General features: G+C 39.5%; 1 protein-coding gene across 1 annotated transcript in view; it reads left to right on the top strand.

Annotated features, from left to right (window-relative positions):
• Positions 1-27744, top strand: part of DOCK11 (dedicator of cytokinesis 11) — a 172496-nt gene that overhangs the window by 67326 nt on the left and 77426 nt on the right. The window contains exons 13-23 of the mRNA XM_069462875.1: positions 4489-4611; positions 6459-6541; positions 9281-9403; positions 9573-9649; positions 12251-12435; positions 12529-12594; positions 14716-14808; positions 18130-18253; positions 21930-22051; positions 22541-22627; positions 23811-23900. Of these exons, the coding sequence (XP_069318976.1) occupies positions 4489-4611; positions 6459-6541; positions 9281-9403; positions 9573-9649; positions 12251-12435; positions 12529-12594; positions 14716-14808; positions 18130-18253; positions 21930-22051; positions 22541-22627; positions 23811-23900 (1173 nt within the window). The remainder of the gene's footprint in view (positions 1-4488; positions 4612-6458; positions 6542-9280; positions 9404-9572; positions 9650-12250; positions 12436-12528; positions 12595-14715; positions 14809-18129; positions 18254-21929; positions 22052-22540; positions 22628-23810; positions 23901-27744) is intronic.

Here is a 27744-nt window from a genome sequence, read left to right as displayed (position 1 = left end):
ATGTGAGAGACTGAAAGGAAGTATTTTGTGAGATAGAATGCAGACACACCCCACACATGCACACTCATGCATATTTCTGAGCAAGGCAATCGGTGCTTGAAAGGTTTGAGTTTTTTGAAGAAAAATTGACTATACATTAACTCTCTTGCCCCTAATTGTCAAGTCCATTATAAGTAGGTTGTTTCAATGGAGCATATGGGCTGTTGATACAAAGGGTTGTGCTTGAAATGCAACGGGAGGGAACGGCTTGTGTCACAGCTGTACTGCTGTTCTCTTCTGTCTTATCTGGTGCAAAGAATCCCCTATAGAAAGATCCTAACAGTTGCTTGGCATTCTGACCTCTGAGCAGACTGGAGGCCATAAGAGGTTAGGTGGAGCAGAATTGATGGTCTGCCCTCTAGACTTTCGTAGCTAAAAGGAAATGAGAGCATGGCGTAGAATTAAAGTGGAAAAGGCATATGAACAAAACTGCTCACGTTGTAAGTTGATTTATTTTTCCCACAATAAAAATGTTCCCTTTTTTCTGATTATAAAGATAAATACATTCTTATGTAGAAAATCCAAACAATATAAGAAGTATGGAGAAGAAAGTAGATATATTTTTACACTTTTTGTGCTTAATTATATTGATACGGAAGGTATTCAAGGTATTCCAGATTTTACTGAGCAGTGTTTGTATAATTGAAATTAAATTATGTCCAATTATGGTGATATTATAATTAATTTAGAATAGAGACAAAGATTGGTAAAGCTCCTGACCCTTGCCTCCCCCAGCTGTGGGAAATTGGAAGACTGAATAAAAGCTTACTGAAATTTGTCTTTAAAGAAAAAAAAAAAGGAGAAAGTAAAAATTACCACCCATAGATAATAACTATTAACATTTTGGTAATATACAAGTTAGTACATTATGTATATTCTTATAAAAATTATGTCAGTTTCATGCTTTTATACCTACTGTATTCATTTAATATCATGTTTATCATTCTATATCTATATCTGTAAATCAATCCCATTTGTATTAAAGGCTAACATGGTATCCCATTGATTTAGGTACTTAGGATATTTCTAATTATTTTATATCATGAACAATGCTACATTGGACATTCCTGTGCATACATCTTAGCTCATTTGTTGTATTATCTCTTTAGAATAAATTCCAAGCATTGGGATTTTCTGGGGCAAAGATTGTACCCATTGATACAGATTACCAAATGGTAGCAAAAGACTTCTTTCTATATGCTGTTACTATGCTTTTGGGGACATGGATCTGTGGTAGCTTTTTCCCAAGTTGGCCCTTGTTCCTTTATAACTGCTTAGTTTGTTACTTGCACTATAGTTGTCACATATGTGAATATTCCACCACGCTGGTGGATGCTTTTAAAAGAAGAATTGAGCAAGTACAGTAGTATAAGTATTGGAGAACCTGCTACTGAATTATGTGTTTAAAATTTCCTGTATAATACCAAATAGTCCTTTTAAGGTAGTGATGTATTTATTGTATTATTTCAATGTACTACTCAATTGTATGTTCGATGTGGGAAGTTTACATTGCAGTTTCAGTTGTCATCCAGCTTGTAATCTAGGTCAGGAAGAAAATCAACATTTAAAAAATATCTCCTGGCCGGGCGCGGTGGCTCACGCCTGTAATCCTAGCACTCTGGGAGGCCGAGGCGGGTGGATCGCTTGAGGTCAGGAGTTCGAGACCAGCCTGAGCAAGAGTGAGACCCCGTCTCTACTAAAAATAGAACGAAATTATATGGACAACTAAAATATATATATACAAAAAAATTAGCTGGGCATGGTGGCGCATGCCTGTAGTCCCAGCTACTTGGGAGGCTGAGGCAGTAGGATCGCTTGAGCCCAGGAGTTTGAGGTTGCTGTGAGCTAGGCTGACGCCACGGCACTCACTCTAGCCCGGGCAACAGAGTGAGACTCTGTCTCAAAAAAAAAAAAAAAAAAAAAAATATCTCCTGTGTGCTAGCATTTTCCATAGGTGTCTCCTGTAATCATAATAGTCTTGTGAAATGGTATAATTATTGCTGTTACAGATGAAGAAACTGAAGCTCAGGGGGGTTAAGTAAGCTGCCTGCGATTGTATAGCTAGAGGGGTGAAGATAGGATTTGAACCCTAGGTCTGTTTGAAAGAACTCGATCAACAATATTAGACAGAATGTAATTCAGTGCTGAAGTATGTAACACCACCACATGCCTTGGCATGTCCTGGGGGCTGTGTAAGTGCTGGGGGCTGGGGTGAGGAGACCTGACCCATTTTCTTGAGGGAAGGGGCATGAAGTGGGTGAGAGTTGCCCTGGGGTCAGGGGCATATCCATGCCTCCTTGGTGGGAAAGGAGGACTGGCCCTAAACGGCCAGACTTCTACATGGGATTCCTGGGTGCTCTCTGGCCACTTTCTGCATTCTGGGGACAGGGAGAGGGTTAGAAACTGATGGGACAAAAGTTAAAACAGCCCCAGAGAGGCCCCCCACTTTGGAATCCCTGGTCAGTTAGAAAGTGAACATCCCTATGTCTTATGCCTTATCCCTAAAGTGGAGGTAATGATAGTACCTGCATCCAAGGGCTGTTCTGAGGCTCTGACAAGGTGTGCTGTCCCCAGAAAGCAGTCAGCACTGCAACAGGCACACTGGTTTTGCTCAATGCTGCATAGCAGCTGGGAATAGTAGCAGCAACAATGATCTCAGATAAACAAGTGAAAACAGCATGCTTTTATCAATTGTCAAAAAGCTTAAAATCATAACAGTCATTGTTGACATCAGTGTGGGGAAAGGCCTAGAGTACTGGGAGTGGGAAACAGGTGCTCAGTAAATGTTAGCTATAGCAATAACCAGTATTACTAAATCTAATCCGGCCTCATCATGTGAGATGTTGGACACATGAGCCTCACGGTTGAGGGGCAGTATGTAGCATGGGCTGTGTAGTCTGGAAGCCTGAGCTGCAATCTTCACTCACTCACTTGCTGCATAAACCTCTCTGAGCCTCCATTTCTTAATCTGTAAAATGCATATACTGGTGCCTACGTCAGAAAGTTTTTATGAAGACTGAATGAGATAAGGCACAAAAATCGTCTAGCATGGTTGCATGGCAGTTAGCATAAGATTGCACTCAAGGTACGCTGCTCAGCATACCTTCTGCAGGGGCAGCGCGGGCAGGACGCCAGCCTGGTCTCATAGCTCGAGCAGCATGTTCCCAGCAGTACTGGAGGGCAAGTTCCGTGACCTTGAGATGCTTCGATGGGCTACCCTAGTGATAACGAGGTACCTGATGTGTATTATTTCATTTATTCCATTTAAGAAGTGCATGGAATCACTATTACTATCATCATCCCCATTTCATAGATGAGAAACTTGAGACTTAGAGAGAATGTGACTTGGCCTAAACCCATAAATGATGGAGCCAGAATTTGAACCCAGGAAATTTGACTCCCAAGTAATTTTTAACCACTTTGTCCTATGCGTGCTGCTTGGGAATGCGAAGCTGAGCCAGCCATTACCTGGTCTCCTTACAAGCTGTTTGACTTTGGGGGAATTACTAGCCTCTTAACACTCAATTTTCTGTTCTTCCCTGTGTACCTCCGAGAGTTCTATCTGGAACAAATGAGATAACGTGTCTGAAATGCTTTGAAAACTGGAAAGCTCTTTATTAACAAAGTTGGTAGTATACCAAGTAGAAAAAGAAAACTTGGTAGAGACCCAGTGATGGATTTTTCCACTCAGATTCATTTGTGTGGTGCTTCTTTAAACAACAGACATAACCAACTCACATGGTATGTAGAGGATATTTTATTTGGCAGGGGCCAAATTGGACAGGATGATATGGTTGTTCCATATTAATTCAAAGAAAACTCATGTAACTTTGGTTGCATCTACATTAGCACACTTAAAGTGTACAGGGACAAAATGAGTTTTGGATCCTCTGTTTCCTCTCCTTACATTGAAAGCACCAGAGCTCTTTGACTGCAATAAAGGAATGTTTTCTAGAGGGTGATTTAATTTATATGTTAGAGCTGTAAAGTATTTTCTTCCTTCTTAGCTTCAGTTAGTATTAATTAAATGGGAGTGAATTGTCCTGGAGTTACATGCATCTGCATTTAAAACTGCATATCTAGTTACACTTGAGAAATGCACGCTATTTTAACACATGCCAATTAAGCCAAACAATGCACATCATATTAATTAGGCCTAAGAACTCACCTTGCAAACACAGGCAAACAGAAGGGGTAAAGCAACATTGGTTACACCTACACTTTGGGACTAATAGATGTGAAGTTGGTGACAAAATATTACATTTTGGAAGGAACATTGGGAGCTTTGAAAACTGTATGAAAGGAAATGCTACCTATTTCTAGGACCCTGAACACAATCCTTTGTCGAATATCAACATTCTATATTAAACACCTGCTAGGAATCATTAACCAAATAGTTGTATGTACGAGGTTACATAAAAACGTCTAATGGAAGTAACTTTTTTCTAGGGAATTTTCTCAGTGACGAATCCACATCCTGAAATTTTTCTGGTTGCAAGAATTGAAAAGGTGCTACAGGGAAACATTACACACTGTGCAGAACCTTACATCAAAAATTCAGATCCTATAAAGGTAAATTGTAAAGCTCATTTATATACATTTCAGTTTAATGTGGAATGTACCTTTTACTGATATTTTAAATAACATTGTCGGCCGGGCGCGGTGGCTCACGCCTGTAATCCTAGCACTCTGGGAGGCCGAGGCGGGTGGATCGCTTGAGGTCAGGAGTTCAAGACCAGCCTGAGCAATGAGCGAGACCTCGTCTCTACTAAAAATAGAAAGAAATTATCTGGCCAACTAAAATATATATAGAAAAAAAAAAAATTAGCCGGGCATGGTGGCGCATGCCTGTAGTCCCAGCTACTCGGGAGGCTGAGGCAGTAGGATTGCTTAAGCCCAGGCGTTTGAGGTTGCTGTGAGCTAGGCTGACGCCACAGCACTCACTCTAGCCTGGGCAACAAAGCGACACTCTGTCTCAAAAAAAAAAAAATAAAAAAAAATAAATAACATTGTCAATCACCCCTCTTGGAGGATGGAGGGGGGACCATAGTCTCTAAGCATGCTATATATTCTGAAAATATTGTATGCTATGTGAGTATGTATGCCAAAGCTTGAACATAGTGAGTTTTTCCCCCTTTTGTTTATGTTCAGTTAACAGGACAATCTGATTTCTGCTTGCTTATCAGAATAAAAGCTAAAGGCTTTTAGGCAACATCTGCTAGTTGGCATGGCATCCTTGGCAATAGCCACTCTTTCCTTACTCACAGCCTTGCATACAGCCCTAGAATGTCAGAGCTGGGAGGATAAGACAATCCAGTCCTGTTGCTCCCAAATGCCAGTCCATACCCAGCTTTACTCCTGTCTGTGATAAAATGAGAAAAGAAAAACAGACAGTGAGCATTTCATGGAGCTAAACGTATTTAATTTGAAGGGCTGCCCTTTACTCAGATTTTTTCCTTTCCTCCTTTTTTAAAGGTTATGCCTATCTTTATTTCATGAAATGTTGGCATAGTAAATGGTAGGGATTTTTTATTTTATTTTGTTGAATGTCCTTAAGTGGCAATATTAAAGTTGGCAACCCTATATCACCATCCAAATTTATGGATTATGAAATCTAACCATTTGCAAATCATCGATCTAATTGCATTCTCTTATTGTATAAATGAGAAATCTGAGGCCCAGGGAGGGAAAGGATTCGTGGTTCCGTTCATTAGTGGCACTCCAGCTACTGCTTATTTATAAAGTGTCAATCTGTTGTGTGTGGCATTTTGTTGTGTATCCAAATAGTGTTTATTAAGTGGAAGATGCTGATGAGATGTGACTAATTTGTGGGGGGAAAATATCTCAACAGTATAGATAAAAGCCTCTAGCCTTCTGTATCCCTGGGGATAAGCATGCAGCCGGCACTTCGCAGCCTGTTTAGACTCTATAGGCAGTTTATCTCTTTTGTCAACTCTGAGTGCCCGTGCAAACAGCAGCTCCTGCACACACTAATTGCGTTGACTCTTGGTCACTTATTCCTTATCTTGGGGAGTAGAAAGGTCAACTGTATCCAGAACAAACTTCTCCCAAGAATCAGGAGCATCTACCTGCTGTGTGAAAGGAAATACACATTAAAACTGCTGAAGATTTTTCCAGTAGAAGTCTTTGGTGCAAAATGTGCCCCCCATCTATTTTTATTTTTGTCTGTCTTATTAATATAATGGCGAAGGCTCTGTTAATGACAAAATGCAAAACCTTTATGAAATACTTTGGTCTTAGAAAATGGGTAGCTGCTGTGTGCTCCTCTATTTGTGCTATCTCTGTATTTTTTCTGTATTTTTGATGTTTTGTATTGGTAACTTGGGGAAGTTATTTTTCTGGGAGGGTCAATGGCAGTGTGAACAAATATGAGCCTATCTTCTTATTTTTGACTTTAGACGGCCCAGAAGGTGCACAGGACAGCTAAGCAAGTGTGTAGCCGCCTTGGACAATACAGAATGCCCTTTGCTTGGGCTGCCAGGTTTGTACAAATACAATCCTAACCCTTTCGTTCACGCTCATGTGTGAAGTTGAGGGCTGTTGTCTTTACCAGCATTCGGCAGTCTCTGTCTGGCAGACCAGTTGTATCTTGGGACACTTGGGATATAAGAATTCCTTTCTCTTAGAATTTGCTCTGCATCAAAGACCCTCTCATATTTTCATATGTCTTGCTTTAGGGAAGTTTTCTTTGGCTCAGGCTACTGATTGACTGACACCACTTAAATTTTACTACATTTTAAAGCAGAGCTTATTTGCTAAAGTGGTGGAATTTTTTTCCAGAAAACCAGAAATTATAGTGAATTATGTACAGTATGCCCACTATTTCAGAGTTGGCTGGGTTTATGCTTTGAAAAACGATCATAGAATAATTCTAGAAAATGTACTAAAAATTCAAAGACAAATAATGCAGTCATTAAATGCAAGTGTGAATTAACTAATAGATTTTCTTATTTCCTGATGACAAATTCTGCCAACCCTTTGGGGGCAGCATATTTGGAAGCATGTGTTATTTATACCTCATATCTGATGGTAGGTTACATTATTTTCTCCAAAGTTTGTAAGTCTACATGCAGTGATGATTTAAAACATATTTCTTTTTTTGCCTCCCTTTGAAGTACAGGTTCACTCGCTTGTTTGTGGTACAACCTGTACAACTCACTGGAACTTCTGGGGAAAGGGCACCATGTTCTGAATAATTCAATCAATTATGTTCAGTGGGTACTGGGGAGTAGCATAAGTGTAGGAGAGTCTAAGTTAATTAACTCTTTTTATCTGTCACTATTTATAATCATTTCTTTTTTGGGAAGGTCTCGATACGTTTGTTGGTAGATGAGAAGTCACCATTGTCTTTGTTTATCTGGTAAAAAGAAATGATAGCCAAGGATAGGTGAATAGTAAAGAGTAGCAGAGGTTGGTTTATGTGGCCATTATAGGAGGTGAAGTATGGCTTGTAAATATAACCATACTTGTAATGCCCCGGCCTGAAAAGTCAATTGCTGCTGCTATTATTGTTGATAGTTATTAACTGCTAACTCTGTCAAGGCACTGGTCTAAGTGCTCAATGTACATTGTCTTAACGGGTGAGTGCTATTATCCCCATCTTGGAGGTGAGAAAACTGAGGCACAGAGGTAAAAAAGAAAGACAAAGACAGAAATCCTTGCCCAAGTTCACACAGCATGTGGCAGAGCAGGGATCAGAACTCAGAGCACCTGACTTCAGAGCGGACTCTAGACCACCATGGCATACTGCCCCTCTTTGGTCAGTCGCAGTAGCTGCTTGATGCTGTTTTACCAGTAGAAAAATTGTAATCATTTTGAACTCTGCAAAGTTAGAAGCTTTCATCCTAGTTCTGATGAGGAATTATGCTATTTTTTGCCTTCTGAGTTGTTTTTGGTTGTCAGCTGTAGCAGGAACTCACTCAAAAGGATTGGCTGGAGTATTTAAAAGATGTATGATAAACCCCTGTTTACTGGAAATAAAGGAGGTATGCTTACAAGTAGGAACAATGGGGTTAATGCCTATAACCACATCTTCAGAGGCTCTGCCAGGGGGAATTATGTTTCTGACTAGAGCTACTTCCATTGTGTTGGGTACCTGTATATTACTTTCCATTGTAGCAATAAAATAGCTGCTTAAAAATGGAAGAAGAAGAGGGGGAGGGAATAATTCAAATTCATATGACAAACTCTATATATATAGTCATCCCGTGGTATCCATGGGGGATTGACCCCAGGACCTTTTTCGTGTATCAAAATCTATGGATGCCCAAGTCCCTGATAAAAAAAAAAAATGGTGTAATATTTGCATATAAACTATGCACATCCTCCTGTATACTTTAAATCATCTGTAGATTACTTACAATACCAAATACAATGTAAATGCTATATGAGTAGTTGTTATACTTTATTGTTTAGGGAATAATGACAGGAAAAATCTGTACATGTTCAGTACAGATGCAATTCTTTTTTCCAAATATTTTTGATCCTTGGTTAGTTGAATCCATGGATGTAGAACCCATGGATACAGAAGGAACAGCTGTATGTTGTAATCTCTCTATATAAATGTTTCTTAAAGATCTAATTTAATTTTTGTGAACTTTATGGAGATATTCTTTACCTTTGATAAAATGCACACATTTTAAATGTCCAGCTTGATGGATTTTCACAGATGTATACAGTCATGTAACTACCACCCCAACCAAGATAGAGAACATGTCTATCCCCCCTGAAAGTTTCCTTACACCCCTGTCCAGTCAACAATCCCACCCCACCCCAGGCGAACACCAATCTATTACTATAGATGACTTTTCTCTATTCTAGACCTTTCTATAAATGGAATCGTGCAGTGTGTACTTTCATGTTTGGTTTTTTGTGCTCGGTATGTTTTTGAGGTTCATCGTATTGCCGTGTGCATTAGTATTTCATTTTGAGTAGTTTTCCATTGTATGAAAATGCCACAATTTTTCTATCCATTCCCTTGTTGATGAATATCTGGGTTATTACTAATTTGGAGCTATAACAAATAAATCTGTGAACATTCATGTAGCATGTAGAAATATGCCTAGGAGTTGAAATGAAAGATCACAGAGTAACTTAATGAGAAACTGCCAAACTGTTTCCAAAGTGGTTTCGCCATTTTATATTCTCACCAATGCTAATTTTATCTTAATTTATCAATGCTTAAGAATTTTTTTAAAAACTGCTTCTGTTACTGTTTTAGACCCATTTTCAAAGATATTCAAGGCTCTCTGGATCTGGACGGGAGATTTTCTCCTTTGTATAAACAAGACAGTAGCAAGCTTTCAAATGAAGACATTCTCAAGTTGCTCTCAGAATACAAGAAGTAAGTTTGTGGTGTTTCTGCAATAAATGAAAATAATAGATGAATTTATCAATTTCTTAAAATGATTGTGAATCATGTGTATAGGAAAAAGACAATGCTTAAAATTTTAAGTTTGGATGTAGGGTAACCAGTGATTTTTAACTCTAAAATATTCTTATTTTGTACCTAGGCCAGAAAAGACAAAATTGCAGATTATTCCTGGGCAGCTAAACATCACAGTAGAATGTGTTCCTGTGGATTTAGCAAGTAAGAACATATTGCAAATAAACCTTAAGGGTTATGTTTGGATCTCAGGTTTTTATCTTTTCAATATTTTTATTGAGGTTTACATGGTATATTAGTTTCCTAGGGCTTCCATAACAAAGTATTACGAACTGGATGGCTTAAGACAACAGAAATTTATTCTTTTACAGTTCTGGATGCTAGAAGCCTAAAATCAAGGTGTTGGCAGGGCTATGCTTCCTCTGAATGCTCTAGGGAAGAATTATTCCTTGCCTCTTTCTAGCTACTAGTAGTTCCTGGCTATCCTTGGCATCTGTTGACATGTAGCTACATCACTCCAATGCCTCTGTCATCACATGGCCTTCTTATAAGGACACCAGTCATTGGATTTAGGGCCGACCTTTATCCAGGATGACCTCATCTTACCTAGTTACATCTGCAAAGACCCTATTTCCAAATAAAGTCACATTGTAAGGTTCCAGATGGATGTGAATTTTGGGAGCAGGGGACACTTTCCAACCCCAGTGTACATGATGAATAGTTACAGATTAGGAAGTGAATTAAGTTGATTTTATCAGATGCTGTTACATATATATGATGTTGTGAGTGTGCCCCACTCAGTTTCTGCTGCCTTTTGCCTTGGATAAGTGTCTACTTCTGTCATCAACTAAGAGATCAAAAAGGAGGAGGATTTCTTTTCTTGTCTAAGGACAAGAATCTAAGAACCCAGGAGAAAAATGGATAGAAGACACAAAAGGCAATTTGCGGGAGATAAAATGAAGTAGCTGGTAAATATTTGGAAAATATTCAATCTTAGTAATAATGCCACTAATGCAAATTAAAACAACATGCTTTTGCTTATCTGTCAAATTTACAAAAATGTTTAAAGTGAAACTATCTAATGCTGGCTAGGTTTTGGCCGGGCACCATCACCTATCATGAGTAGGGTACAGTTTGGCAATAGATATCCATAGATGTTCATAATTAAGGCATTCCAATTTTGAGATTCCATCTATCCATTCATTCACTAGATAAGTATCTATTGAATAAACATTGCATACCTACTATGCTTTAAACTTATGGAGTTTAGGGTCTAGAAGGAGTGACAGATAGCAAATGAGCAAAATATAAATGAGTAATTTTAGCTCATGATAGGGGTGAGCTGCTTCAAAAAGGCTTGCCAGGGAAGGCCTCTCTTAAGCTAAGGAATTGAAGAGACAGTATATTCCAGACTGGGGGCATCATGTATGTTGTAAAGACCTTGAGGTAGGACCAAGCTGGGTTTGTATGAGCAGAAAAGAAGCCAATGTGGCTCTGGTGTAGTATGTGATGGGAACAGTGGAGACAGGAGATGAAGTAGGAAGGATCAGGTCATGCAAGGAATTGTACAGACCATGGTAATGCCTGAAAAGATCGGATTGTATTAAGTGTGTGAGAAGTCACTAAAGGATTCTAAGCAGGGGAATGGTATCCAATTTACATTTCAAAACATCTAAGAGTACAAAGGATTATTCTTTCCTAAAGAAATAATTTGAAATATAGACAGGAGTTTATGCATAAAGATATTCTTTGCAGTATTACTTATATTGGGGGAAAACCAGAAACAATACTGTCAGTGTGGTTGAGATAATCACAGTACACTGATACCATGAAACTTTATTGCAGCCATTAAAACCGATGTTAACAATGAGTTTACGGAATAAGACATCAAATAAAATGTCTAAAAATCAAGATAAAGTTCTATGCATAGAGAAGGAGTTTTATATTACTATATAAACCATGCATAGAAAAGAACACTAGAAGAAAATATGCCAAAATCTTAACAGGAGTTGTCTCTGGATAGTAGAATGATCAATTGTTACTGTCTTTCTTTACGTTATACCTTCAGATCCTCTACTATAAGTATGTATTGCTATAATAGAAAAACAAATCCAACAAAAAAAATACTCTGTTTCAGGTCCAACTCTCCCTGGGTCTTCCTTCTTTGTGGCTACCCCTCTGCAATGAGGACCAACAGTTTTAGAGCCTCCTAAGTATATGAATAACCTACTTCAGTAACATACACTGCTAAACTTCTCTGAGGTTTAGTATTTTTCACATTGGGGAATATTGAATTTATTATTGATAACACATCATAAGATCTGTAGTTTCAAAAGACTTCCATTATTTCTTAGGTGAAAATTTGCACCTGCACCAAGTTAACTTTTTAAAAGTGATTTGCCATGAGCTAATTGGAGGCATAAATTTACCGTTATTTCCCTGATACCAATAAAAATTTGCAGTGAAAGCTAAATTGCAGCCACAGGAGGGAAAATGAAATGGATTTCTTTGCAGAGTTTAAATTTGTCAAAATTATGATGTGTTATATTTGGCAAATCACTCGACATTGAGAATGAAATAGCAATCCACGTCTGATGTGAAGGGTTCCACTAAAATCAGCATCAGGCTACTCTATCTTGTCTTTTTGGGTGCTTAAAGTGGTTGTATGACTTTTTGTGATTTACTAAGAATTCTGTTTTTTAAATCACTCTTTGAGAACACAATCCATGTATATTTTTATAAATGTAAGAATGTGTTAATGATTGTTAAACTGTATGATCTTTGCCTGTTTTTTCCCTACTATAGATTGTATTACTTCTTCATATGTGCCCTTGAAGCCTTTTGAAAAGAATTGTCAAAATATTACTGTGGAGGTTGAAGAGTTTGTTCCAGAAATGACAAAATATTGTTATCCATTTACAATTTACAAAAACCATCTGTATGTATATCCCTTGCAATTAAAATACGATAGCCAGAAAACATTTGCCAAGGTAAACAGTATGAACTATACATTTTTTAGAGTAGAAAATGTTATTTATAATCTTCTAATTGTGTGACTCATTTTGGACGATTAATCATTTTAGGCGAGGAACATTGCAGTCTGTGTGGAATTCCGGGATTCAGATGACAGTGACGCTAGTGCTCTAAAGGTTTGTTTATGATACTGATAAGCAAAGATGGAGATTTTGGTACTTGGTTGTCTCATGCTTTAAGTTTAAGTTTAATTTGTTTAAACATCAAAAAGAAAATGTACTATACCTGACAAATGTAATGTTTTCTTCTATTCTTACACATTAACTATAAGGGTTAGGTGTTTTTTTTTTTTTTTGGAGACAGAGTCTTGCTTTGTTGCCCGGGCTAGAGTGAGTGCCATGGCATCAGCCTAGCTCACAGCAACCTCAAACTCCTGGGCTCAAGCAATCCTCCTGCCTCAGCCTCCCGAGTAGCTGGGACTACAGGCATGCGCCACCATGCCCAGCTAATTTTTTCTATATATATTTTTAGTTGGCCAGATAATTTCTTTCTATTTTTAGTAGAGACGGGGTCTTGCTCTTGCTCAGGCTGGTCTTGAACTCCTGACCTCGCGTGATCCTCCTGCCTTGGCCTCCCAGAGTGCTAGGATTAAAGGCGTGAGCCACTGCGCCTGGCCAAGGGTTAGTTTAAATAGTAATAAATAACAAAATAAGGTAGGAGCATGTATAGCTTTAAAAATGGGTGAGCTTCGTATACCAGGTTTGGCTTTTGTGCCACTTTTATTTTGCGTTGGTTCTAGTGCCCAATCACAAGGTCATTTTCTTATGACCTGGTAGCTTATAATGGTACCAACAGGGGACTATAAGCTCCTTTCTCCTTGAAACCTGAACAGGCTTTGAGCTGACAGAAGCACAGCATGTCTGCTTTGATCTGAGAAATGACTTCTGCCCCATGACTGGTGAAATGGTGCCTCCAAACTTGGATCTGTGATCTACGAAAAGCAGAATCCCAGTCTTATCTGATACAGCAATCCATAAATACCTGTCCCATCACAGTGCCTTTCCATTTTTACTCTTTTCAGCTGGTTTTTGCTTTTTGCCCTTTAACGCATTAATCAGAGACCTGGAAGAAAAGTCAGAGAACATCTAGGCATCATGACGTGTTTATGTGGTTCCTCACTTCTCTAGCTTGAGCCTAAATCAGACAGACGGATGGTTAGTCTTACACTCAAACCACCTAGGGTAAGAGGCTGGAATTCCCCTAAGTCATTGAATGTTTAACGGCCCCTACCTTTGAAAAGATATTTTTTTTTCCCTGCAGAGAAACTTAAATTAAAGATTAGCTGGCTCGAATTCAGTATATTTTCTCTGGTTCTCCCTTTGGTGGAGATGAGAACAACTGTTCCTTTTCCTCCATGCAATATCCTTTGTATACCCCAAGAGTCTTAGATTACCTCCCAGCAGTTCTTGCAAATTGCCTTCATAACCATATTTAAGAAGAGGATGGATGTTCATGCATATGGAGCCTCAGTTTCGTTTCTTAGCTGGTCTGGAGGCTCGCTCTGAAGTAACAGAGTGAGGCAATTAGTATATTGGCATGCTGACTCCATATTCATCCTTGAGCTTATTAGGCCCGTGGAAGTGAAAAACTCACACTAGAAATGAAATCAGATCTTTCCATGGAACCATAGAAAGCCTTACCATTTATTTTATTGGTATAACAGAAAGCCAGTGATTTTTATAAAAGTGGCTCATAAAGTACCACATTTAAAAATGTGAGAGAACAGTAAGCTTGTCTGTAGCTTAATACACATTTAGTTTTTAATTCCTTTAGTCTAGGAATGTGTCTGCTAACTTTCTTTTAAAAAAATAAAACCAACTCTTCACCTTGCCTGCTGCACAATGAGCATTCAACAAATGTTGCTGACTGGCTGAGGGGGCACCTCTCATATTAAGAAACACAAGTAGCGTGAGAGATGTAAGCTTTACGGGCCTGGTTTGAGAATGTTTTTCTTCCAGACGGTTAGAAGTGTGTAGGTTCTTATGGTCAGCTAGTTTGGAATTACATTTCTTTGATGGCCAGAAATTCAAAAGCATCCATACAGCTAAGTTAGGCATTGTCTGAGGTGGTGTTGGAGTGACTGTGTAAATGATTTGGAATTTACAGGCTCATGGTGAGAGCCAGGTGGGCTTGGCTGTGGCCCTGTGGTCACAGATGCCTCTAACTGTATGTGGTTCCATAGCATCAGATTTAAAGACCTGCATTCAGAGTGGTGACTCTGTGTTCTTCTTTTGCAGTGTATTTACGGAAAACCTGCAGGATCTGTTTTTACCACAAATGCTTATGCTGTTGTCTCACATCACAACCAAAATCCAGAGTTCTATGATGAGGTAAAAACATACCATTCTGACATTTATAAAATGCAGCAATTGCTATTCTTTTTCTCTTTGAATCATTTCCATCTTTTTATCTGTACTTTCAATCCTTGAACGTTTTGTTCCATGAAAGTAGAAAATGTCACATCAAAAACAAAGGGCTGCAGCCTGTTCGATGCCCTTTGATGACAGTGAAAGATATGCCCACAGATTTAAGGGGCTCTTTGACTTGAGATAACAACGTAGGAAACAAATACCAGCGTGGAGCTAGGATTCTAGCCCTCACAGCTTTGACGATGCTGGCTCGGTGACAATGAGTAAGTCACTTCCTCTGAGCCTCCATTTCCTCCACTTTAAAATAAGAAATTCAGAAGAGATTTTCTGAAGGCCGTTCTAGCTCTTTCTCCTTGTGGTTTTATGTGGTAGGGTGCAGGTTCTCTGTAAGTTAAATACTTGAAGAGACACAGTCGCACAGCCGGGCCACCAGAATTGCACTGACCGCCCTATATGCCTCAGTGCAAAGCAGATAAAGGGGAGTGGTGTGGTGTCCTGGTCTCTGTGCTCCCTCCTGAGTCTTCCTTTCTGACCCTGTCTCTGCCTCTCTTTCCTTCATCCTCCTGCTCTACCTCTTCATCTCTGTGGGCTTCCCAGCATTTCTCACAGTGTCTCTGTCACAGCCTCTCCTGGTCTGTATGTATTTGGCATATCCAAATCTGTAGACTGCTTTTGCTTCCTATGCATCTTCACGGAACCTGGATGGGCACCCCAGGCCAGCACTCTGCTGTTCCTGCTTCTCAGTCCTCATGTCTCTATTCTTGGCTTGGTCTGAAACCATCCCCCCACCCCCCACTGTCATCATTTCCCCATGTCCACCTGCTGTTGTATGGAGGCCTTTTACCCCTGCTTTAGGCCTTGCTCATTTCTATCTCAATCCAATTCCCCTAGTTTCACGGGAGTAGGAGAGGGGGATAGTAGTGCCTTGCATTTTTGCCACCCAGGGAGGGAGTATGCCCATATTTATGTGCAGCAGAGCATTAGATACCCAGATGGTCTGGATGCTGTGAATAGGCATGTTCTGCAGTGAAATATACCTACAACAGACACTGGTTATAATACCAAAGCCATGCCTTGTGTGAATGATAATTGGGCCAGATATCTATCACCAAGCTGTTTAATATATTTATCACTATAAACAATACCAGCCACTACAGAAAACTTGATCATGTAGTGAGTAATCCATATTATTTTTAGGATACCTGAGATGAACATGCTTTTCAATCATTCACTATATATTGACCAAGAGAGACAGAGAGTATTTGTGTGTGTACCTGCGTGGGTACAGGCATATGCATTCAATCTGTAAGCTATAATTTGCCTCTTGCATACTTCCAGGAGGCATTGTAAACATTCATTTGAGTTCTGATTAGAAAATTACTTGAGATGCTCTATCAGAAGTATTAATTTTTAACTAAATTCATGTGTATGGGTGATAATTTTCATCTCTTTTTTCAAGAGTAAGTTGTGTTTTTCATGAGAAATTTATATAAACTGTGATTTGTGGATACCATAATACCATCATGACTTTTTAAAAATTTTTTTATTGATGCATAATTGTACATGTTCATAGAGTACATGTTATATTTTGATACAAGCATATACCATATAATGATCAAATCAGGGTAATTGGGACATGATTCACCTGAAACATTTATCATTGCTTTATGTTGGGAGCATTTGAAAACTTCTAGCTATTCTGAAATATAATAAATTATTCTTAACTACAGTTGCTCTATTGCACTATTGAACACTAGAACTTTTTCCTTCTATTTGAGTATTACCCATTCACCAACACCTCTTCGTTACCCCTTCTCACCACCCTTACCAATCTGTACTAGCCACCATTCTATTCACTACCTCCATGAGCTCAATTTTTTTTTTAGGTTCCATATATGAGTGTGAAAATGCAATATTTGTCTTTCTGTATCTGGTTTATTTCACTTAAAATAATGTCCTGCAGATCCATCCATGTTTCTGCAAATGACAAAATTTCCTTCTTTTTCATGGCTAAATAATATTCCATTGTGTACATATACCACATCTTCTTTATCCATTCGTCCCTTGGTAAACACTTAAGCTGATTCTGTATTTTAGCCATTGTGAATAATGCTGCAATAAACACAGAAGTGCAAATATCTTCTGGTTACATTTTATGTCTTTGCCTCACCCGAGCGAGGTTTAGAGGCACGCCCTTCCCCTCTACAATGCTCACCATGTCTGTGACCATTAGTTGTGAGTTTACCCCCCCAACCCCTTAATCACTGGAGAAATTACTACCGTGCGAGCACCATAGTGTTGATCAGTTAGTACCAATTTGACGGTGAGTATATGTGGAGGCTACTCCTCCAATCTTGTGATACCTCACTGCGGATGATGGGCTCAAGCTCAATCCAGGAAAATATAAGCAGTGCTAGATCCCTGTCGTTTCTTATAATATACCAAATTTTAGTAATCCACTCATGAATTGACAGGCACTGGGGTTGTTTCCACATCCTTGCAATAGTGAGTTGTGCTGCCATAAACATTCTGGTGCAGATGTCTTCATTATAGAATGTCTTTTGCTCTTTTGGGTGGAGCCTAATAGTGTTATTGCTGGATCGAACGGTATTTCTATTTTTAGCTCTTTGAGGTATCTCCAGATTCTTTTCCACAGAGGTTGCACCAATTTGCAGTCCCACCAGCAGTGTAAGAGTGTTCCCGTCTCTCCACATCCTCGCCAGCATTTGTTGTTTTGGGATTTTTTGATAGAGGCCAATCTCACTGGGGTTAGGTGATATCTCGTTATGGTTTTGATTTGCATTTCTCTAATGATTAGAGATGTTGAGACTTTTTGCACATTTATTTGTAAAGGCTTTATTTTTCTTCATGAAAAAGAGAGCAGCAACTGAAAAAAGGTAGCCTTTCAAATTCAGTGCACATTTTAAATGGATTGCGTTCGTTGACTCAGATCGAATTACAAAGTATCCCTGGGCTGTGAGGATGTGGTTTTGATCTACTGTTTTAGAAAATCCTGCTGCAAAGTTGAGTCCAGGAGAATCCATTGGACTCTTGAGCAAAAGTAATAAATCAGCCCTCACAACTCAGGAGAATATTGTGAACTAAAACTGACAAGAAAAGCATTTGGAATATATTTAAACAATATCTACTATTTGGCCAGTTGAACAGTCATTTATGAAGTAGTTTTGGAACAGTAGGATGAAACTTAACTAAATGTCTGACAGTTCAGCCTGACAATTAAAACAAAACAAAGTGCCATATGTAATTTTGCTGTCATTTCAGATTAAAATTGAGCTTCCCATTTACCTGCATCAGAAACATCATTTGCTTTTCACTTTTTATCATGTAAGTTGTGAAATTAACACAAAGGGAACAACCAAAAAGCAGGATGCAGTTGAAACTCCAGGTATGTCTACTCTTTAAGTGTTTCCCTCTACAGCTATTTGGAATGGAATTATCTAGGATCTAACCTTTCATCTAGCTACAGACTGCTTCTTTCTTTGACCAAAAAGTACATTTCTGAGTTAAAAAGTTCATTGGTAAAAGATGAATTATATGTTCATTTTATTATCATTTCTACCAAATGTCATTGTCCAAATGCTTGCCAGTGTTCTTAGACTACTATAAGCAACATAAAGTAATATTGCTATTCTCAGAGAGAAACACATATTGCGATATGGTATTTTTGTTATTTCTTTTATGTAAAATTGCCCAGCAACCAGAATTTTCCAGTTCTGCTCACTGAGGAAGAGGGAAGTGAGCCCAGAGCCAGGGACATCTGTGAGCCCGAGGGAGGTTGGGGGATGCCTGGTTCTAATGAGAAGAGAACAGATTTAATGAAGTTGAATAAGCTTTAGTAATGAAGCCCCAATCATGGGCCCATTCGGCAAGGCTTTGGATAAGCCAGGGGGAAGCATCCTTAGGAGAACACAGAAGGCCCTGTGGACAGAGCCTGTCACAATCACTTTATTAACATCATGCCTTGAGATTCAGATCTAGGCTAACCTGTATCATCCATTCATTCATTCAGCAAATATTTCTGCATACAGATTGAGCATCCAAAATCCGAAGTGCTCCGCAGTCCGAAACTTTTTGAACACTGACATGACACTCAGAGGAAATGTTCATCAGAGCGTTTCATATTTTGGATTTTCGGATTTGAGATGCTCAACCAGTATAATGTAAATATTCCAAAATCCCCAAAAATCTAAAATCCAAAACACTTCTGGTCCCAACCATTTTGGATAAGGGATACTCAACCTATATTTATTGTGTATAAGATATTGTAGTATTAATAGGTCCTATGTAGAATACAGTGGAGAATCAAGCACAGATCTTGAGTGAGCATATGATCTAGTAGGATAAATGAATCCTTTATAAAAAATTATGATACAAGACAGAAAGTGGTAGTTAACCAAGAAAGTAGTGCTATCTGTGTGAACTCAGAGGAGAGCAAGTTATTCAGCTTGTGTAGGGCTGGGTGGCTAGGAGTCGGAGGACATCCAGGATGAGATGATGTTTGAGCCTTAAAGGATAGGGTGGAGCTTGATAATGCAACAATAGTAGGGAATTCTGGGGTGAAGGAACAACTTGTACAGAGGCAGAATATCAAGGGGAAGTTCACTGAGACTGGAGCACAGGGTACTGGGAGGGGGGATCATAGGATGTCAGGTCAGATCGTTGAAAGCCTTGAATGCCAGGCTACGGATTTGATTTTATTCTCTCACTAGTATGGAACTATTGAAGGGATAGAAATACTAGTCAGAGCTGTTTTTCAGGAAAACGAATCTGGCAGCAATATATCAGGCAAAGTGAGTGGGAGCAGGAAGATGAAGGAATAAACACAGTTGAAGGGGTATTTTAAAGGTCTAGGAAAGGAAGGAACCACACAAGGGTAGTAGTGGGGGGTTGGAGAAAGAGGGAGTTGGAGAAGAAGAATATATTGGACCTGGCAAATGACTGGCTATTTGAGAGACGATTCAGTGAGCACTGAAATTTCAAAACTGGCTGGAAAGAAGGTATTACCAGGAGAAGAATTCTGGGTGGGGGTGGCAGGTTTTGGACTGATGTTGAGTTAGAGGTACTAGTGAGATCTCTGAGTGCCCAGATCTCCCTGACTAGGAGGGAGTTCGCTTTGTAGCTAGTATGGTCCTGTTCTCTCTCTGTCTCCATAAAAATTGCACTTAGTTTAGCATAGGGACTTTGAGGATTGAGAAGAGAAGCAAAACGATGATAACCTAAAACAGTATGTAACTCCTGAAAGATAAATTACTATTTTCTTATCCAAATCCTAGACAGGAGTGGGTCAGATGCCCAGTGGAGCATGAGATGGATATTTTGTGTGCCACTCATCACCTGTAACTGCCCATCCTTTAAGTGGCTTCCTACCTTTGAGCCAGATGGTGTGCTTGCCATCCTACCTTTACAGCTTCCAGGTGCTCTCCAAGAGTTTTGACTAGGGGACACACTTGGCCATGCTCTGATTAACCTACAGCTCGAAAATGTTGTCTGAGCAATCTCATAGAAACAGAAAGTAGATCAGTGGTTGCTGGGGGAAAGGGGAAGAAGGGAAATGGGGAGTGACTTCTAAAGGCTATGGATTTCTCTCTGGGTTGATGAAAATTCTGGAATTAGATAGTGGTCATAGAGACACAACATTGTAAATATACTAAAAACCATTACATCGCACATTTAAATAGAGGAATTATATGGTATCTGAATTATATCTTAGTAAAAATTTCTATGAAGGAAAAAATGCAAAGAACAAGAAATACATTTTCCTTTCATTTTCCTATTTTCCAGTCTGAAAATCTTTTCTCATGTGTCAAATTTTCAGTCTAACTGCTTTGACAGAGTCATTTCTAATGGTGCTTCTACTCATGTTACTTTCCTCTGCTTTTTATAAAAGAGAAGGTCTGGGGAAACCATTTCTGAAGTTGTGCTAGTAAAGATGCCCTTCAGGCACATTTCAGAGCCTGAGAAAGCCATTTGGTCTACTTAGAGAAAGCAATGTTTTAGTCTTCTTTTAAGAATTAAAACATTTGCCAAATTAAACACGTAAATGAAAACATTCTAACCAGATTTGTGTTGACTTCTGTGTTCACAGTGTAACACACACACACATACACACACACAGTCACGCAAAGAATCAGAAAGTAGTGGCTTTTAAAAGTGTTGTGGAGCCAACACCGTCTCTCATTTGCCAAAACTCAGTCCAGAGCAAGGATTTTTACAACTGAGTTATAAACACTTGAATCCCAGAGCAATCTCTATAATGGAAATACTGACACTGCTCAACTTGAGCAACACAGATGGCTCTGGCTTTTTAAGCTAGAACATGATGAGTTTTCTAATAGAAAGCCAAGAGGCTCTTCTGGGGTAGAACTATTAAGAAATGTAGAGATTGGGGAAAATCTCTCAGTGGATTCAAGTCATAAACACCAGTACCTGGCTGTATTCTCCTACTTATATCTACACCTCTTCCTTCTGGAAGCAGGAAAACTCTGCCTAACTAAATGATTTATGCATACTGCTTTGTAGAAAGATGAGTGTAACCTTGACTTGTGACCTTAATTTTTCATAGTCCCTCATCCTAGGGTTGTCATAAGAAATTTTGGAACATGTGATTGTTATCTGAGATGGTGTCAGCTGTGAGACTCTGTGCTCTTAGGGTAAGGATGGATGAGAAGAATCTGAGCCTTTTAAAAAGCAAATCTACCCCAAAATATCCCCCAGAGTGTAAAAATAATGATATTGATGTACTTTGAAGTTTTATTTTCATGTAATATTTCCCTCTAGTCTGTCAATAACTCTTTTAGATGAAAAGATTATGTGTCGTTCCCATTTTTAGAGTCAAGGGGTCAAGGAAATAGAGTTATTTATTTGTTAGTGGCCAGCCTGGGACTCGGAGGCGATCCTAACCCATTGTTCCTTCCAGAACACTCAGTTCCCCAATACCTGGACTCCCACATACAGGTCCCTGGAAACATCGCCACCCTGCCCTTCCTCCCCAGCACTCAGACAATTGTGTAGCTAACTGCATTTGTTATTTCATTTCTCATGGTTGATTATTGTCTTGGCAGTTGGGTTTGCCTGGGTACCTTTACTGAAGGATGGTAGAATCATCACATTTGAGCAGCAGCTGCCAGTTTCCGCCAATCTTCCCCCGGGCTACTTGAACCTGAATGATGCAGAATCAAGAAGGGTAGGAAAATATTACATTTGTTGAAGTAATCGTGATTAAATATTTAAAAAATAGAATTCTGTTGGTCTAATTGATCGTTTGGGACAATACTACTCAAAGTGTGGTCTGAGGGCTGGTGCCTGGTCCTCAACGAAGATAAGTATAGAAAATGTATGTTTGGAGTTTATAACAGTTTGAGAAACAATTTTATGTGTGTTGATTCTAATAATTTTTAAAACTGGGGCTGAGATGTTGTGTGTCATGTTTAAACATTCATTTATTGAAGCAATTCATTTTTATTGTAATTTATAAAAGCATCAGTCTGTAAAGGACTGGAAATTTAAAATGATTTGGGATACATTTATTCTAAGGGCAGATTATTTTCTCCAGTAATATTTTGTGTGAAATGAGTACATTCATTTCTGAAACAAATGTTGAAATTCCTAAAAGTGTTATATGTTGTTCATCTATTCATTGCTATTTTATAGAAACTCAATTTTCTGTTCACAGCAATCTAATGTGGATATTAAGTGGGTGGATGGTGCAAAGCCTTTGTTGAAGATTAAAAGCCACTTAGAGTCTACCATTTATACTCAAGTAAGTTGTATCATCTGAATTTTGTCAATTTTTATACTCGAGTATATTTCTTGATTAAAATAGACTATATTTGATTCCTATAGCCTTAGAGAAGTTGTGGCCTGCAAGATGTTTCTCATTAATATTATAATAACACCATTGTAGCTCAAATTTTATAATTCCTCTCAAATTACAACATCTTTTCCAATTAATTGATTTGAGCCTCACAAAGCTCTGAAAGGAATGTGGAAGTTATCATCACCATTTTATAGATGAAGACACTGAGGCTCAGTCAGGTTAGGTGACTGACTTTCCCAAGATCACACAGTAGTTAGTAGGGGAACCAGGTCAAAATACACATTGCATTATCCCAGTTTGTGATGTAGCCCATGCTGTCCATAAAATCAGTGTGTATTGACTCCATATAGGACAGATGGACTTCCTTGCCAGTGAAATGCCATGGTAAAGCTGAGCATTGAATGCCTGAGACTATTGTTCTGGTAACTTCCTGCTCCTGCCTTTTCTTCACCTGTCAGTTTCTTTACCTCTATTCCTGCTAATTTCATTAAAATGGAGAAGCAGCCCAACTTCAGAGAATACACTAGTCAAAAAAGGAATTAAGGCCAGGCATGGTGGCTCACGCTTGTAATCCTAGCACTGTGGGAGGCCGAGGTGGGAGGATCTCTTGAGCTCAGGAGTTCAAGACCAGTCTGAGCAAGAGTGAGACTCCATCTCTACAAAAAATAGAAAAAAAAAAAATCAACCGGGTGTGGTGGCGAGCACCTGTAGTCCCAGCTACTTGGGAGGCGGAGGCAGGAGGATTGCTTGAGCTCTGGAGTTTGAGGTTGCTGTGAACTAGGCTAACATCACAGCACTCTAGCCCAGACAACAGAGCCAGACTCTGTCTCAAAAAAGGGGGAGGGGGGGCAGAATTAAATGAACGTTTGACTAGTTGGGCATAAATTGTGGCCTCCCCCACGTGCTTGGATATGTGCCAAATTTAGCTGGGTTTGCCGCTCTGTGGGGGGGTCTAGAGGACTTCAGGACGTGGACTCTCATACATTGGTAGCTGCAGCTGCCGAGTGTGGTCATTAGAACACCCGGATAGATAGGTTTGCAAGGTGCAGGAGGAGAGAGAGGTAGAGAGCCTGCATTTGAGGGTAATGAATCAAATTTCATATGGCTGTTTCCATCTGTGTTCCAGGATCTGCATGTGCACAAATTCTTCCATCATTGCCAGCTGATTCAGTCAGGCTCGAAAGAAGTTCCAGGAGAGCTCATTAAATATTTAAAGGTAAACGAACAGCAGCTTTCTGTGAAAGATTTGTTTTTCATGTCTTTCTGTTGCCACATTTTGCTATGGAAAAAAAAGCAAACAAACAGTTTAACATATTTCTGGCAGTATATCCTCACGAGAACACTTTCTGTTATGTACTTTTTCAGCAAGTGGCTGTTTAGAAGCAGACAGCAGACTTGCTACATTAGGAAGAAAATGTTATAGCCAGAATTCCACATCATAGTTTTAAAAGTCTCCTGAAAATGTTTATTTCAGTTCCATAAATTGATTTTTCAGGGCTTTTCTCTTCCTGGTGACTGCCCAGTAAAGGTAGAGAATGCCGGAGGGAAAAAGGCCAGGAGGAATGGAAGCGCTTTTGCTTGGAATGAAATGTGAAATGGCTCCCGTGTCCGTGAATGAAGGAGTAAACAAAAGGGCCAACTAAAGAGAGAAGGACACGTGTTTTCTGCGTGTTGTGCAGGGGAGAGTCTTAAGGAATACCATAGCTTGTCACGTGTATGGAGGACCTAAGACTGTTATTCCCTGTGTGCCAGGGCTGCCGTGCCTGTCATAACCTGCCCGATAGCGGCTGTCTTCTTTTGATTGCTCCTTTAATAAATTAGCTGTGGTCAGTCTGAGGAATTTTGATTTTAAATGAAACCTCTTCGGGATTTCCCTTTGGCTTGTGCTATTACTTAATGATATACTCAGGAAACAACAATGTTCATTTCTTTCAGTGGTGTAGTATGGCATGAGATAAAACGTATGGGTTCTGTAATCACAAACTGAGTGTGTGTCGTGGATCTGGCCCTTACTAGGTCTGTGATTGACGTTGGGCAAGTGACTTAACTTCTCTAAGCCTTTGTTTCTTCATCTGTCACGTGGGGATAACAATAATGCCCATCTTGTGGGGTGGTTGTGAGGCTTAAATGAGATGGGGCATCTGCTAGATAGTAATCGTTGATGCCACACTTATTTCTTGAGTGCTTCCTATGGGCCAGGCATCGTTGTGAGCATTGGGAATGTAAGTGAAGAAAATAAACAATATATCCCTATTGTCAAGGAGCTTGCTTTCTTGTGGAGACAAACAGTAAGCTCATAAATTAATGAATATATATTTTTATTTATTTATTTATTTATTTATTGAGACAGAGTCTCACTCTGTTGCCCGGGCTAGAGTGCCGTGGGGTCAGCCTAGCTCACAGCAACCTCAAACTCCTGGGCTTAAGCAATCCTTCTGCCTCAGCCTCCCGAGTAGCAGGGACTACAGGCATGTGCCACCATGCCCAGCTAATTTTTTATTTTATATATATATATATATATATATATATATATTTTTTTTTTAGCTGTCCATATAATTTCCTTCTATTTTTAGTAGAGACGGGGTCTCACTCTTGCTTAGGCTGGTCTCGAACTCTTGACCTCAAGCGATCCTCCCTGCTCGGACTCCCAGAGTACTAGGATTACAGGCGTGAGCCACCGTGCCCGGCCTGAATATATATGTTGTATCATGTGGTAACAGGTGCTATAAAGAAAACCAGAACAGTAAAGGGGGACAAAGAATGAGAAGGGGTTCCTGTTTTAAAGTGGCCCAAGAAAGCTCTCTGGTAAAGTGATATTTGAGCAGAGACCTAAAGGCAATAAGGGTGCCAGTCATGTGGATTTCTGGAGGAGAGCTGGGAACAGCAAGTACAAAGGCCCTGGGGAGTTTGGCTTGATGTGTTCAAGGAACAGCAAGAATTCTGGTGTGGCTGGCACACAGAGTAATAGGATGATATCTCGGAAAGGTATCTGGGGAGCTAGTTGGATGAGGCCTCATAAGGCATGGTGAGGAGTTTGAATTTACTCCCAAGGGGGATAGGAAGCCTTCCAGGGCTTTGAACAGAGGCATGACATGATGTGACTGGTTTTTAGTCTCCCCATTGTATAGAAAATACACTGTTGGAAGAGGAGAAGAAGCGAGACTTCAGTAAGTGGTGGCTATTGTTCTTAATTATCATTAAGAAGTATCATTTAACAGTCATCTAACTTTGAAATCCTTTCTTCAGGTCATATCTAGGACCCCAGCTATATGTATAAATACTTTGACTGTTAGGGTCACTGTCTTTTTCCTTCAATGATAAAGGTTTGTAAAAGTTTAACACAGTGGAATGGAACAGAACATCATTTTCATACACTGGTATTCTTAAAATAGAAAAAAAGTGCACATATTTGTGTTTTTAAGGATATAAAAATTCTGTTGTTTATGTGACCTACGCTCGCCCTCTAGTGGTGGTGAGTGAAATGCTGTGTGATTTTGAAAATCAGCAAGCTCCTTTATAGAATATTAGTGCTGAAAAAGATTCTAGAGATTTGTTTTTTATGGATGAGAAAACTGAAGCCCAAGCAGAGTGACTTGCCTGCAGCCATTCAGCTGGTTAGTGGCAGAGCTGACCTCTGGCTATGACATATGTCTCATGACTCCTAGTTCTGTATTCTTTCCACCACACTTTGCTTTCTATTGTCCCTATAAATGACATTGTATCATCAATTCGTTTACCATCTACTTCTTTTTTTTTTTTTTTTTTTTTTTTTTGAGACAGAGTCTCACTCTGTTGCCCAGGCTAGAGTGAGTGCCGTGGCGTCAGCCTAGCTCACAGCAACCTCAAACTCCTGGGCTCAAGCGATCCTCTATCTCAGCCTCCCGAGTAGCTGGGACTACAGGCATGCGCCACCATGCCCGGCTAATTTTTTCTATATATATTTTTAGCTGTCCATATAATTTCTTTCTATTTTTAGTAGAGATGGGGTCTCGCTCTTGCTCAGGCTGGTCTCGAACTCCTGAGCTCAAACGATCCGCCCACCTCGGCCTCCCAGAGTGCTAGGATTACAGGCGTGAGCCACCGCGCCCGGCCACCATCTACTTCTTGAGAAGTTATTATGAGTTTAGTATTTTGCTAGATCTTTGGGACTTGCAGAGGAGAATAACTTAGGGTCATTGTCCATAGGGATCTTACAACCTAACTGAAGAGATAGGACACACATAAGCTAAATAACAATATGTCAACATTACAAAAATAGTCTAGAGGGTGCCTGTCTTTATCTTACCTCTTGGTTCCTTGTTTTATTCATTTATTGAGTCATTGACCAAATACTTAATGAGCACCTACTATGGGCCAGACATTGTTCTGGGTACTGGGAATCTAATCGGGAACAATTCAGAAAGTAGACCTGCTCTAGTTGGGGTAGAGAGATTATAAATAAATAAAAGATGAGTGCTATGAAGAAAATAGAGCAGGTTGATGGGATCAAACAGGAACTTTCCAGCTAGAGTTGTCAGGGAAGGCCTATCTGAGGAAATGACATTTTAAACTGAAAGGAAACTGATGAGAACAAGACAACCTTAAGTAATAAAGCCATGTAAAAGAATAACAGAACATTGTTGCAGGTGTAAACACCTTACACTGGCATGTTGGAAGGACAGAGAACAAAAGACCATAGAGCTAGAGTACAGTGTGCAGCAAGGGGGAAGCATGGCGGGAAGCCCATGACAGCTCTTTGTTCATGGTGGTTTGTTTTGTTTTTAACAAGGGTAAGATGTCACTTTTGAATTTGCATTTCAAAAAGAGCACTCTGTGAGACCCTGTCTCAGACAAACAAACAAACAAAACACCACTCTGTCTGCTGCATTTGCTGTGTTGAGAATGTATTATAGAGGAGTGACACTGGTACCAGGGAGATCATTTCTGCAGGGAATGCCCATCTCTCCTTTCTACCTGGTTTCTCCTATGTGTCCTTTACTCTTCTCCTTTCTGAACCCTTATCAGACATTCCTACCTACTTGCAGACTCAGTTGCTCCTTCCTTTGTACATTTTGTACATA

The sequence above is a fragment of the Eulemur rufifrons genome, chromosome 30 (genome assembly GCF_041146395.1).
Source record: "Eulemur rufifrons isolate Redbay chromosome 30, OSU_ERuf_1, whole genome shotgun sequence".
Lineage (NCBI taxonomy): Eukaryota > Metazoa > Chordata > Mammalia > Primates > Lemuridae > Eulemur > Eulemur rufifrons.
This window is presented reverse-complemented; position numbering and strand designations above follow the sequence as displayed.